Source organism: Oncorhynchus masou, chromosome 21 (genome assembly GCF_036934945.1).
Source record: "Oncorhynchus masou masou isolate Uvic2021 chromosome 21, UVic_Omas_1.1, whole genome shotgun sequence".
NCBI lineage: Eukaryota > Metazoa > Chordata > Actinopteri > Salmoniformes > Salmonidae > Oncorhynchus > Oncorhynchus masou.
In genome coordinates, this window is record NC_088232.1 from 14,579,341 (window position 1) to 14,593,604 (window position 14,264).

At 42.1% G+C, this 14,264-nt stretch overlaps 1 protein-coding gene across 5 annotated transcripts in view; it reads left to right on the top strand.

The window, feature by feature from the left end:
- Positions 1-14,264, top strand: part of wdhd1 (WD repeat and HMG-box DNA binding protein 1) — a 43,522-nt gene that overhangs the window by 23,877 nt on the left and 5,381 nt on the right. For 3 of the 5 annotated variants that reach the window (XM_064927527.1, XM_064927529.1, XM_064927528.1), the window contains exons 12-24: positions 1,528-1,712; positions 1,998-2,182; positions 2,603-2,844; positions 2,997-3,134; positions 5,090-5,246; positions 5,907-6,048; positions 6,835-6,966; positions 8,374-8,597; positions 9,096-9,235; positions 13,035-13,094; positions 13,427-13,458; positions 13,606-13,785; positions 13,979-14,121. In XM_064927527.1, coding sequence (XP_064783599.1) covers positions 1,528-1,712; positions 1,998-2,182; positions 2,603-2,844; positions 2,997-3,134; positions 5,090-5,246; positions 5,907-6,048; positions 6,835-6,966; positions 8,374-8,597; positions 9,096-9,235; positions 13,035-13,094; positions 13,427-13,458; positions 13,606-13,785; positions 13,979-14,121 — 1,960 coding nt within the window. The remainder of the gene's footprint in view (positions 1-1,527; positions 1,713-1,997; positions 2,183-2,602; positions 2,845-2,996; positions 3,135-5,089; positions 5,247-5,906; positions 6,049-6,834; positions 6,967-8,373; positions 8,598-9,095; positions 9,236-13,034; positions 13,095-13,426; positions 13,459-13,605; positions 13,786-13,978; positions 14,122-14,264) is intronic. The other 2 variants (XM_064927530.1, XM_064927531.1) reach the window with 1 other exon arrangement.

The window sequence follows — 14,264 nt, forward strand, 5'->3', positions numbered from 1 at the left end:
GTTATGCTCAGACATAATTCAAACAGTTTTAGAAACTTCAGTGTTTTCTATCCAATAGTAATAATAATATGCATATATTAGCAATCTAGGACAGAGTAGGATGCAGTTCACTATGGGCACGCAATTCATCCGAAGTGAAAATACTGCCACCTATCCCCAACAAGTTTTAACTCATGCTCTGGAATGTGGTATCACCCAAAGACATCGTAAATCTCAGAGGTCCGCTTTCAGTTCACACAGACACAATAGAGTTATAAGAACCCTCAGTTGAAGCTGTTGAACAGCTTCTATGCCCACGCAATATGACTGATAAATAGTTAACAAAATAGCTACACAAACAGAGTTTACTTTGTATCTTCATTGACCTTTTATTTCAATATTTGCTCTCTATTCTCTTGTCTCTATTCACACTCACAGGTCCCTACACTTTCACACACACTGTCACTCCATTTGCTCACTCACACATAATATGCACAATTATACTGGCTCTACACTTTCGCACACCCGCTCACATGCAAGCTGCTGCTAATCTGTTTATTTTATATCCTGTTGCCTCGTCCCCTTAACCCTATACATATCTACCTCATCACTCCAGTATCACCGCACATGTAAATATGGTATTGGAACTGAATTTAAATATTTCCTCTATATAGTGCTCTTACTTACTTTATGTATTTCATATTTCTTATGTTTTTTTTTCTAGTAATACATTGTTATTTAATTGTTGGGTTTTGAGTTGGCAAGAAAGGCATATTCACTGTACTTGTGCATGTGACATTGAAACTATCACATGAGGGCTTTGCCATAGAATTTAAAGGTGGAATCCGCATTAGTGGAAATGTTACCACTGTTCGTGTTTGTGACAAACGTTTCAGATTAAATTGCCATAGGCAAAGACACGAGCAAACCCATACAGGAAAACAGAAGCCACATGTTTGTGCGGAATGTGGGTTAGTTTTCGCTCAAAGAAAGCGCTTGACTGAACACCAATGCACTCACTCCTTGAATTAATTTAGTCACAAAACGATAGCGGAGTTACTCCTTTTGCTGAGTTCACTGTATGCAGCAGATCTGTCATATTAATCTATATATACAGTATATGTGGTGTTTTTCCTGCCTTTCAGCAGTCCTTATGTTGCCAAACTGTCAACCCCTAGACCCTTAGAAAAATGTCCATTTGAATCTGTAGGGAACTCAAATGGAGTTGAGCAGCAGGGAAAAAATATTGCAGTACATATTCTGTTCTAATGCAGTGCAATGATGTCTTAGGGGGAAGGAAAATGTGTTTGTTTGCATTAACTTATTTTTTGTTGTTGTAATATCCTAAACGGACGTGGCAGTTTCACCATTAAGGATTCCAGCTTTAATTGTGGGAATGTTACTGAGAAACAATACATCACATCAATTTTATAAAAGTAGTCTTGAACTTATTAACAAGTACATTAATTTCTCTTTCCTTGTCATCCTAATTCACTTAAACATTTGAGCATCACTGAGCTGTATTGCATGTGTTCCCATTTACCACAGACACAGGCTCGCTCAAACAGGGGCTCGATAAGTTTGTTGATGACGATGACGCCGGCAGCGCCATAGTGCCCCCCGCTGCCGTGCCTGCTCCCCTTCGGCCCGTCTATGACGGGCCAATGCCCACCCCACCACAGAAGGCTTTCCAGCCAGGCTCCACCCCGGCACACCTCATGCACCGCTTCATGGTGAGAGCCAGCCCACACAACTCAGACTTTACTCTTGCCTGAAAGGTTTATATTAATGATGTTCCAGGTTGTATTATTTTTAAAGTTGATGGTTTTGTATTAATATAGGAAATAATAAGTTTCATGAATTTTCTAGAGATGTACTTACATGCCCTATTAAAGGAACATTGCAATCCAAAAATCAACTTGTTTGTCGGATGGTTTCAGACCTCAAAAGTAGTCTAAGTGAGTTATCCACAAAGCTGTCTAACCCAGAGATAATGTATTCTGTACTCCTTCTGTCAGATGTGGAACTCGGTGGGAATTGTGCGCGGCTACAATGACGACCAGGACAACGCCATTGATGTGGAGTTCCACGACACAGCCGTGCACCATGCAATGCACCTCACCAACTCCCTGGGCCACACCGTGGCAGACCTCTCCCAGGAGGCCATGCTGCTTGCCTGCCCCGGCACCGCCGAGCTCGCCAGGTAGACCACATATCTATTGGCCGCTACACACTTCAAACAGACAGATCATCTTTTTCACATGTATTTCCACATACTTTTGTGTGGCTTTTAGAACGGACTGCATACGACATTCTGTTTGCGTGAAGTTTTTAATGGCCTTATAACTGGGACATTTAGATATTAGCTATTCATGTTTCTGGGGATATTTTCCCACAAAAGCCTTGTCTGAGTTTTATTAGCCAAACTGGTTCTCGACCAACTTTGCATCTTGAAGGATTAAAAAGGGAAATCAATTTCGATATTCCCAAGTCTCTTGTGAAAGACCCCTTTGTATTGGCACCACAAGCTAGCAAAGACACTGAAATTGATTACCCATTTTTTTCAAACGGAACCTAAGCCACTTCACTGTATCTCTCTCCCCTCCCTTCTTCCCCTCCACAGTAAGCTCCAGTGCCTTCACTTCTCATCGTGGGACACCAACAAGGAGTGGATGGTGGATCTGCCCAAGGGGGAGGATGTGCAGGCCCTATGCCTGGGCCAGGGCTGGGCGGCGGCTGCCACCAGTGCCCTCATTCTGCGCCTCTTCTCCATCGGAGGGGTGCAGAGGGAGCTGTTCAGCCTGCCCGGACCCGTGGTCTGCATTGCTGGGCATGGGGAGCAACTGCTCGTCGTCTACCACCGAGGTAGACACGCATACTAATGCACAGAGTAAACAAGCATCAGATGCTAAACAGAGTCCCAATCCTCTTAGAAGCATAATGACGGGTATGATGGGTAATGTAGCTCTACTTCTGAGAAGGCGTATCTAACCACTATTGTGTTTGTCTGTCCTCAGGCACAGGGTTTGACGGAGAACAGGCCCTAGGTGTCCAGCTGCTGCAGTTTGGACAGAAGAGGCGTCAGGTCATCCACGGGGAGCCCCTCCCCCTCTCCCGCAAATCTCACCTTTCATGGTTAGGCTTCACAGCCGAGGGTGAGTCAGGCCACACCTCCTCTCAAATGCTAGCTGCTGTTGGGCCGTGTTCAGTAGACACCAAACCGGAAACTCTTTGAAAAGTGATGTGCAAAAGATTGTAGAATGAAGTTGACTCTGTATATTGACCTAAGATCAGTTTGGCGTTTTCCACACTGATGGCTAAGGTAAGGATAAGGGCTTAATATTTTCCCAGAAGTCTACACATTTTCCTTCCCGAGAATATCCCGGTATTCCTGTTCATACCAGAAATGCTTTTAAAAGCAAATAATACCAGCAAAGAAAATCGGACATAATTACACCACTGTAAATGGAGAAATATGGACAGGAATCAGGTTTATGGTTTCTTGTTGTATATGTCACAATTTAATCAACTTAAAGTTCTGTCAAAGTCGACACACAATTTGTTGATGTAGCCTAGTTTAAATGCAGACCTACAATATTATGAGGTTATTAGCCTACAGCCTATTGAAAATTACATTTGTTTTAGCTTACCTTTGGCTGAAAGAAGTCAGGCCTTTTCTCTCCCCTTGCACCTGGCTATCAGGGGGAATTCGGAAGGTTGTGGCTGTTTTTACTTTACTGCTTATTGTGGTGACTTTGTCACGGGGAACATGTCCGATTCTCTGCTAAACAAACCGACAAGCAAATAGGCCTAGTAGCGGAGATATAGCACCATGGATAGCACCGGGGTTGATCAAGTCCCGGGGAATCTGGTGAGTCAAGCCTGTGCCCTCCTTTTTATTATTTTCCCATGATGTTTCAAATGTCTATTTCCTCAAGCGTGTCTGTGGACACAATGTACCAGCCATTTTGTTAACAGCGAGTAGCTGCAGTTTACATTTTGAGCCTCTGCCAGTTCCACAAAGATAGTTTGGAGATTTGTGAATGTGACATGGAGATTGCCTACACTAACTGTGTTGAGAGCACACGTGTAGCCTATATGATGGTCAGCAATGCAGTTTATAGAAGTCATGCAAGTAAGTTTTCTATTAGGGACTTTACGTTGGGTCGGCAAAATATGGAAGGTGGCTGACGTTGTGATGACTGGTCTAAAGTAGGCTTTGAATATAGGCAGAATTCATATGTCTGGTTCATGCATGCAGCTATTCACACATGCATATTTTGTATTTTTGCGTCCGTTTTTAATGATTGGTAGGCTATTTCGGTTTTATAGAGGATCATCAAATTAATATGAGCAGCTAAGAAATAGAAGAACACTTTCACTCCACTCATCAACCACTTTTTGAGGAGCATGCTCTCGCTGTGCGAAAGGTGACATTTTGCCCAAACTCTGTATGCCATGGGCTCTCCAACCCTGAACCAACAGCATGGCCTAGGGCTAAACGTTCTCTCCCAGGTCATGGATAGACATTTTGGAACGTAGCAGAAGGTAACCAGTCTATCCAGTATGCATAATAATACAGTCGACAATCAAAGGCTATACCAATTATCTATCATAGACATCATAAATCAGTTTAATTTTGGTTTTCTACCATGCATAATATGCGGTAGTCTATGTACTGTATAACAGCTCAACCATAATTTTAATTCAGATCATTTTTTTTGGTTTGGGCTCACAAGCCTATGTGTATGCATACTGTAAGCTCTAATATGCATATGGGTGTTTTGAATTAATCATTACCTTAGAAAGCTGTCCATTTCATTGTGTTAGGCTTTGAAACATCTACAATGACCATGTTCAACCTGCTGTTCAACTGAGTCGTTTCCAAGTTGGGTATTACCAAAGACGAAGCATGTCCATGACTCATGACTGCCGGTGTACCGCTAATATGATCACCGCAACAGCCCTAGGCACAGATCTAGGATCAGCCTGCTCTCCCCAGATCCTTACCTTAACCATCAGTGGGGAAAACGCCAAACTGATCAGTGTACAGAGCCATCTTCATTCGAACAATCTCTTGCACATCACTTATTCATCACTTGTTTTCCAGGAACCCCATGCTTCATTGACTCTGAGGGTGTGGTGCGCCTGCTAAACCGCTCCTTGGGAAACATGTGGACACCTGTGTGTAACACCAGGGATAACTGCAAGGGCAAGTCAGACCACTACTGGGTGGTGGGAGTGCATGAGAACCCCCAGCAGCTCAGGTAAAGTGGTTGTTTCTCTATGCATATTTCAGCTGTTCTTGCTATAATATGGAATTGGTCTTTTACCAAATAGGGGTATCTTCTGTATACCACCCCTACCTTGTGACAGCACAACTGATTGGCTCAAAGGCATTAATAAGGAAATAAATTCCACAAATAAAATTTTTAACAAGACACACCTGTTAATTGAAATGCATTCCTCATGCAGCTGGTTGAGACAATGCCAAGAGTGCAAAGCTGTCATCAAGGCAAAGGGTGGCTACTTTGAAGAATATAATATATATTTTGATTTGTTTAGCACATTTTTGCTTACTACGTGATCCCATATGTGTTTTATAGTTTTGATGTATTCACTATTATTCTACAATGTAGAAAATAATACAAATAAAGAAAAACCCTTGAATGAGTAGGTGTGTCCAAACTTGACTAGTACTGTACGTGTGCCAGGGGCAGAGGCTTAGACTGGTAGACCACCCTAGGCCACGTTGTTTTCTTTTCTACCTGGTAGCTAATTAATCAATGTATGTCACTGATTGCCCTGATGAGATGGAGAGAGAATGAAAAACAGCAGGACTCTGGCCCTTAAAGACCTGGTAATAGAAAATGAAGAGGTTGTGTAAATTCTATGATTAATCCATCTCTTCATCTTCTTTCCTCCAGGTGTATCCCATGTAAAGGGTCCCGGTATCCCCCCACGTTGCCCAGGCCTGCTGTGGCCGTCCTTCCCTTCAAGCTGCCCCTCTGTCAGACCACCACAGAGAAGGGCCAGATGGAGGTCAGTAAGGCTAAGGGCCCGATGGAGGTCAGTAAGGCCAACATATACAGTCCATGCTATGCTATGCTAGTCAGCTCAGCCTTTGGAGAGACACTGCCTACCTAGAGCTTTATAGTTGATCTATTGGGTTGCTTGAGCTACCATTGCAGCTATTTAGAACCTGCAAATAGCCTTTAAACAGAAATGTCCTTGAATATCTCTTTGATATATGACCCTGTATACATACACATGTGGGTAACAAAATAAAGGAAATGCCAATGTAGTGTCTTATTGGGTGTTGGGCCACCACGAGCCACCAGAACTAGTTCAATGCGCCTTGGTATAGATTCTACAAGTGTCTGGAACTCTATTGGAGGGATGCGACACCATTCTTATTTGTGAAATTCCATCATTTTGTGTGTTGTTGATGGTGGTGGAAAACGCTGTCTCAGGCGCCACTCCAGAATCTCCCATAAGTGTTCCATTGGGTTGAGATCTGGTTACTGAGATGGCCAAGGCATATTGTTTACATTGTTTTTGTGCTCATCAAACCATTCCTTACCATGTGGATGGGGGCTTTGTCATCCTGGAAGAGACCACTCCAATCAGGATAAAAATGATTCACCATAGGTTGAAGTTGATCACTCAGAATGTGTATTTATTGGTGTTTACCTTGCCCTCTTAAGCGGTTGAGTGGACCTAAACCATGCCAGGGAAATGCAACCCACACCATAAGAGCTGCCAGAACCTTCATTTACTCAAGTGTTTCCTTTATTTTGGTAGCTACCTGTACATAGCCCCACTCACTGTCTCTGTCCCTCTCTCTCCTTCCAGGAGCAGTACTGGCGCTCGGTGCTCCTCCACAACCACTACGGCTTCATGTCGTCCAGCGGCTATGAGATTGACGAGGAAGGCCAGAGCCAAGCCCAGAAAGAACAGCAGGAGCTGCTCATGAAGATGTTTGCTGTGAGTACAGTAACAGCAATTCATGGGTCCACTGAGCCTGGAAACCCTCCTTAGATCCATAGCCTAGTTTGGGATTAGAATTTGGAATTGTTTACATTGGATATCTCAACCTTTCCAGAGCAACAGAATTTAAATTTATTTTGTTGGGACTTTGGGGGGGGTTTGGTTCAGCACAAAATGACAGGCATATTCACAGGAAAGGTTTATTGAAAATACTTTTCCTCAGCATTGGGTCCTCACATCAAAATAAGTCCTACACACAGGTGTGATGAGGCAAAGGTTCCAAATTAAAACCAACATTTTGGAATGCATACCAAATGTATGTGTTACCTTAGTAAAATACCTTGGTTAAATTACTGTATTAACCTCTAGCGTCGAGCAATCCCGGATCCGGGTGCGTAATCATAGCCTCAAGCTCATTAGCATAACGCAACGTTAACTATTCATGAAAATCGCAAATGAAATTAAAGAAATATATTCACTCACAAGCTTAGCCTTTTGTTAACAACACTGTCATCTCAGATTTTCAAAATATGCTTTTCAACCATCGCTACACAAGCATTTGCGTGAGAGGTATTGATAGCTAGCATAGCATTAGCCTAGCATTCAGCAGGCAACATTTTCACAAAAACAAGAAAAGCATTCAAATAAAATCATTTACCTTTGAAGAACTTCGGTTGTTTTCAATGAGGAGACTCTGTTAGATAGCAAATGTTCAGTTTTTCCAAAAAGATTATTTGTGTAGGAGAAATCGCTCCGTTTTGTTCATCACGTTTGGCTAAGAAAAAAAACAGAAAATTCAGTCATTACAACGCCAAACTTTTTTCCAAATTAACTCCATAATATCGACAGAAACATGGCAAATGTTGTTTAGAATCAATCCTCAAGGTGTTTTTCACATCTATTCGATGATAAATCATTCGTGGCAGTTGCCTTTCTCCTCTGAACCAAATGGAAAAGTGGACGCAGCTGGACGGAATAATTTCGACGGAGGACACCAAGCGGACACCTGGTAAATAGTCTCTTATGGTCAATCGTCCAATGATATGCCTACAAATACGTCACAATGCTGCAGACACCTTGGGGAAACGACAAAGTGTAGGCTCATTCATGGCGCATTCACAGCCATATAAGGAGACATTGGAACATACATAGCGCCTTCAGAATCTGGGCCATTTCCTGTTTGAAATTTCATCTTGGTTTTGCCTGTAGCATAAGTTCTGTGGCACTCACAGATAATATCTTTGCAGTTTTGGAAACGTCAGTGTTTTCTTTCCAAAGCTGTCAATTATATGCATAGTCGAGCATCTTTTCGTAACAAAATATCTTGTTTAAAACGAGAACATTTTTTTATCGAAGAAGATAACTATGATTAGTTATCCATACATTGGGTGTTTCAATCTGCAGCTGTCGTGTAAGCTGGAGAGGGAATTCCGCTCCGTGGAGCTGGCCGAGCTGATGACCCAGAACGTAGTGACCCTGGCCATCCGCTACGCCTCGCGGTCCCGCCGCATGGCCCTGGCCCAGCGCCTCAGCGATCTGGCCCTGGAGAAGGCTAATCAGCTGCAGGGGGAGGAGCCCCAGGAGGAGGAAGAGGAGGAGCCACTCCAGTACACCAGACGGAACACTGGGTAAGTACATTTGTGTTTGTTTGTGTTATTGTATGTTTGAAAACATACATACCATATGTTGGTGGTTGTCACATAATGAAAATGACAAAATAACATGGTTGATAGAAGAAGTGATCATAAATCGAAATAATTTTTGGTTTTAAGATGATGTTAGGATGCGTTGGTTGAAACTGGCTTAGCAGTGTGTGAGGGTTGGTATCCTTGTTTGAACATAGGAACCAATACATTTAAGTGTGTACCTGGGCATGACCAACTAGTCATGTTCAGTAGGGCAAACTGTAGCGAAACGGAAAATGACCATCTGTTCTTACTGGGGAAATCCGTATAGAAACTCAGTTTCACTTTGTTTAAAAATGTTTTCTCCCAACTGAACACTGCCATAATTTGCATGAAGCACCAAAAATCTGTTCTGAGACTAACTTGAATGAGTTGAGATCAAATTCTGTGTAGATAATTCCTTATGTTGGGATTCATGATAATATCTGTTTGTTATTCCAGGTACAGCCAGAGCAGCAGTGAGATGGGTGCAGATCGCCAACACAGCAGCCACAGACGAGCACAGGAGGAAGAGGTGGATGAAGAGCAGGGTCAGGAAGAACATATGGACGAAGGGGATGTAGCAGAGAGCAAAAGACAAGGTAAGTCGAGGGAATACCTCTCCATTTCCTCTCCCACCCCTCCCATCTCCTGCATGTCAAAACAATCAACATCCTTCACAGTTTCTTCCATTTGCAGACCTGCCAACCTGCACGCATTTTGTGTACCATGCATGCAATTTGAGGTCAAAGTACACGGTACGAAAAACTACCTCAAAATACGTAAAGAATAGGCTTCTAGATGACACATTGGTTTTTGACTCAACTGTCTGAAGTTGGCGCTGAGCCAATCCGAGGACAAAAAATCTCTAGCTCCCGCTCACCCCACATAGTAGTCGTACTGTTTTCCTCCCTCAAGTTGGTTTGCAGTGCACCACTTTGTCCGTTAACAACACTGATGTGAGGAAAATGGAGAATAAACTGATAAACTGTTATGTCACAAGTACATTTTCCAAAATTGTATGTGTTAAGCACAACCACTATTTCCTAGTTGTCTCCTTAGCGAAGGCATCATTACTACGACGGTAGTTAGGTACAGCGTTTGGTCAACTATAACCAAGCAAGAACACTTTCTTGCCTGCACATGCTTAGAGCTACGCAACGGTAGTAGTCGCGAGCGCATTGATAGGAAACATTTGAGGTGGATGCCTGGATGGAAACAGACATGGCGACGAGAGTTGTCCCGCTAATACAGTCCTTCACAGAAGGTTATGTTAGACTATTAAAGATTAGGCAGAGTGCATCGGATGAGGACTCTATTGCATTGACAGGCACGAGTGATAAATGAGGTTGCCGTGTGTGCACATTTGGTCATGTTCTTTGCTAGTTAGTAAGTTATTATGTCAAGTTTCCGGTCAGCGATGGGGGAGTGATTGCTTGCTACAAGAGCAGAAAACGCGTAGGCATACATTTCTAGACCTCTTTGAAAAGTGAGTCAGGTAAAGAGCTTTTTTAAAAGGGGCAGTGTTGTATTTTGAGACGGGCTTGAATAAGCTAAGAAGCCAATCGGCAGAGGGTATTTTGGTCTGATTCTTTGTAATAATAATGGTATGGGAATAAAAAAAATGTGGTTTCTTGCATCTAACAATACAACATTTTCAGTCACCTCTTGTCTGAAGGACAAGTGACTAAACAGGTTATATCAGGGCTGCATTCCTGCGGATGCCTGTGAGACCTGCGGGTCCCAACAGGGATCATTGCGGTGCGATCTGCATTTTTCCTGCTGCAGGTGGGAACGGGCAGTCACACAGACACCTTTCAGATTAAAATATTTTAACTGTCCTGCACATTATTTGGAAACGGTCATCTTTCTGCTTTGTTCGCGTCAGGCTACCTATTGTATTAAAACCACATCTTTGTCGCATTATTCACACACACACTCAGAAATCTGCTGCTTCAAATTCAGTATCCTACCTCTCCTCTCCAAGGAGAGCACCTTTCCAAGGAAATTAACTTAAATATGATTAAACTATAGTTTTTTACAGTGTCTTTAAATAAATATTGATGATGGAAAGAAGTGGAGGCCGCTCAACCAATGTGAGTCGAGGTATAATCAAAAAATGAGAGGAAAGGAAAAGGCACAACACGCACACAGGCTACCATGGTGAGCGAGCATTGCGGTCTTTCATTTATAAAAAAAAATATTTAAAAAATCATTGATTACCCGTTTACTTGTCTCTGTATGCAAATTGTCCTCCTAAAAGGTAGGCTATTTCCTATATGTAGCTCAAGAGAAAGTGCAAGTGTTCGCTTTCATCATTCTTGCAGCTTCAAGTTCAGTTGCCACATGTGTGAGATCAGGTGTACGTGTAGTCTCAATTAAATAGAGTAGGCTATAGCCTATGCGTGTGTGGAGAAGAACAGGGCAGTATTATTTCCAAGGAAATGTTCTTCCTAGATATGATTTAGGCTATAGTTTACTACATTGTCTAGAAATAAATATTGATCACCCATATTTGTCTTGTCTGAATATTATTATAATAAAAATGTTTAACCCTTATTTTACCAGGTAAGTTGACTGAGAACACATTCTCATTTGCAACAATGACCCGGGGGATAGTTACATGGGAGATGAGGGTGGATGAATGAGCCAATTCGAAACTTAAAGGTAGGCTCTAAAACGTAGCTCAGGAGAAAGTGCAAGTCTCTCCAACTCTGCTCTCTTTAAACTACATCTAGCATATTGGCTGATATAGCCCAGGAATACCGATAGCCTAATATAATGGGCTATATGAGAATCTCTAATTGAACCTATTTCTTGGGTTATTATTACGCATTTTGAGTTGCGTCACATATGTGTAAAATGCGGTATGAAAAGCTGCGCTTGCGGGTGGAATGAGGAAATCGGTCCATCGCAGACCTCTACCCTGCAGTATCAAGCCCTGCATAATATTTTCAGAAGTCTGGAATGTTGACCTACATTGAACACCACACATTGGCTGCTATTGTAGGCAGTGTCTTGGCTATAATAGCTATTTTATTAGCTATTTGTTTTTGGACTAAGGATTACACACGTGTACATTTTTAAACATATATTTCTAGTTAGCGACTGAAGAGCAGCCAATTACCAAGTACCCACAACAGTCTATAGCCTACCATTTCTACTGAGTCAGTGTTCGGCCAACAGCATAATTAGGCAAAAAAAAATGTGCATTTGTTAGATTTTTTATTTATTTTATTTAACCAGGAAGTGCTCTGAGGTTTGAAATCTCTTTTTCAAGAGCGTCCTAGCCAAGATAGGCAGCACCAAGTCATTACAAAATTACAGACAAACAACATTTAAATCTGTAAGTAATCTAATAAAAAACAGAATTCACAAGAGTATAACAAAATCCTAAAACAGCAAATTAAAAACGTTGAAAGGTCAGGGAATCAGTCTCAAGATCATTCATCAGTGATTTAAAAATACCAATCGGGTTCTCCCAGTTTAAAAGTATGATGGTGCAGAGTACATAAAAGCCCTTTTACCAAATTCAGTTCAGACATTTGGAACAGCTAGCAGGATAAAGTCCAGCAAACGAAGAGTACCCACCACATTTCTGAACAATAAAAGGGTAGTAAACCCAAAATGGCTTTGTAAATAAAAGTATACCAGTGACTGAACCTACTAGTGACTAGAGAAGGCCAGCCAACCCTGGTATACAAAGTGCAGTGGTGCGTAAGGATTTTGCTGTTTAAAATAAATCTCAAAAACGCCATGGTAAAGGGTGTCAATTGATCTCAAACACTGAGCGAAAGCATTCATATATAAAATATCCCCTTAGTCTAGTAAAGGCAGAAATGTAGCTGATACTAGCCTCCTCCTGGCTTCAAAAAGAAAAACAGGTCTTATTCCTAAAATAAAATCCCAATTTCAGCTACAATTTTTTTTGTAAGTTGTTGAATGTGCAACTTAAAAGAGGCTGTCATCAATTAAAATACCAAGATATTTATGAGGTTACAGTCTCAATCTCATTGCCCTGACAGGTAGTAATAGGTGAAAGGTTCAGAGGTCTAATTCTTGATTTAGAAAACACCATTAGTTTAGTTTTGTCAGTATTGAGGATAAGCTTCAATTGACACATGGTATAGCAGTCTGCAAGGTCTGGAAAGCTTTTGTAAGAGACGAGGCACAACAGTAAATAACAGTATCATCAGCATAAAAATGAGCAGTGTGGGTGTCGCACATGTTCTGTCATGGGGTCCAGTGGTGCCGCACTGAAGTGGTAGTCATAAAAGAAATGTCAAGGTTCGCAGATCTGCATTGTGTTTTTAAACACAATTTAAGGCAGTAAACGTCAGTCTTGTTTACAGAGTTTGTGCATTGTTGTATAAAAGTCTCTGACTTGTCTTTACCCTGTAGGTCTAAATCCCTTCGCTAAAGGGACTGCTGCATCACCTGAGAAACCTTCTCCCAAACCTGGTGAGAACATGGAATGCCATTCAGTTCTCCTGGATACACTAGTCAATGGTCCACTGCCATCCTTTTGATTATAGATTCACGTGTTCCCAATGGGTACATAAACACGTAGTTGTATGCTACACACACTCTTAAATCTGTTGCACCCCATCTAGACACTTTTCAGTTTAAATGTTGGGGTTTCCAGGAAGTCCCTTTGGGGTGCCCTGAACCTTGCCTAAGACAAAACCTAAGGGAAGCGCTTGTTAACACCAAGAATATACTTGGCAATGACTGTTGTTATATGTGACATTATCACACGTTGTTAAACATTAGCCTTCTTTCCTTCCTTACAGTAAACAAAGAAGGACGTGTGAACCCTTTCAAGGTAAGTCACTTGTGCTTTTGGGGCGGGTTAAACCAATATCGAGAGACCCCTTACTAGAAAGGAAGTGTCATTTTCTTGCTTAAAAGTATCTATTGAATGTGTTAAATACATAACATGTGACCCATCATACTTGGGTTTTGACCTCAGGTGAGCAGCGGGTCAGGGAGGTCGGGTTCGGCGGGGGGTCAGAACAGGGTGACAAACGTCCTGGACAGCATGATGTCGTCCAGCAAGAAGCCCACTGCTCTGCTGAGCAGCTCCGGCTCCACGGGGAAACTGAACAAAACACCTTTCCTTAAGCCTCTGGCTCCCAGACCGAAGACCAAGGTACAACACAATAGTCAGAAGCTTAAGAAATGTTAGGAGAGTGAGTGATCAAATACCACCAACCTTTTGGTTGTGTGGGAATAAATGGTTCTGAGTATTACAGCGTTTACATGTTTGACAGTGTTGACATAAGCATTACGGTGCAATGCATATTGGACTGCTGGTGACTTAAACACGCTGTTGTCTTCTGCAGACCCAGTCTACACTGCTGCACATGAACGCTCCCAAAACAGCCAATAAGAAAGCAGTGGAGGAGCGGGAGCCGGTAGTGTGTAGCCTGAAACAGACCGAGGCACCGCCTCCAGCCTCACCAGCAGAAAATGTTGAGAATAAGAAGTGAGTAATGAGTACTGTTTACAATCACTGGAGAAGATGTATGCAAATTATAACGGTGGGAAAAGGTCTTCTTCCCATTTATTATTCATTATTAATCAGTGGGGCAGTTCCACTCCTTGAATTATTTTGCTTTATTGAAGAGT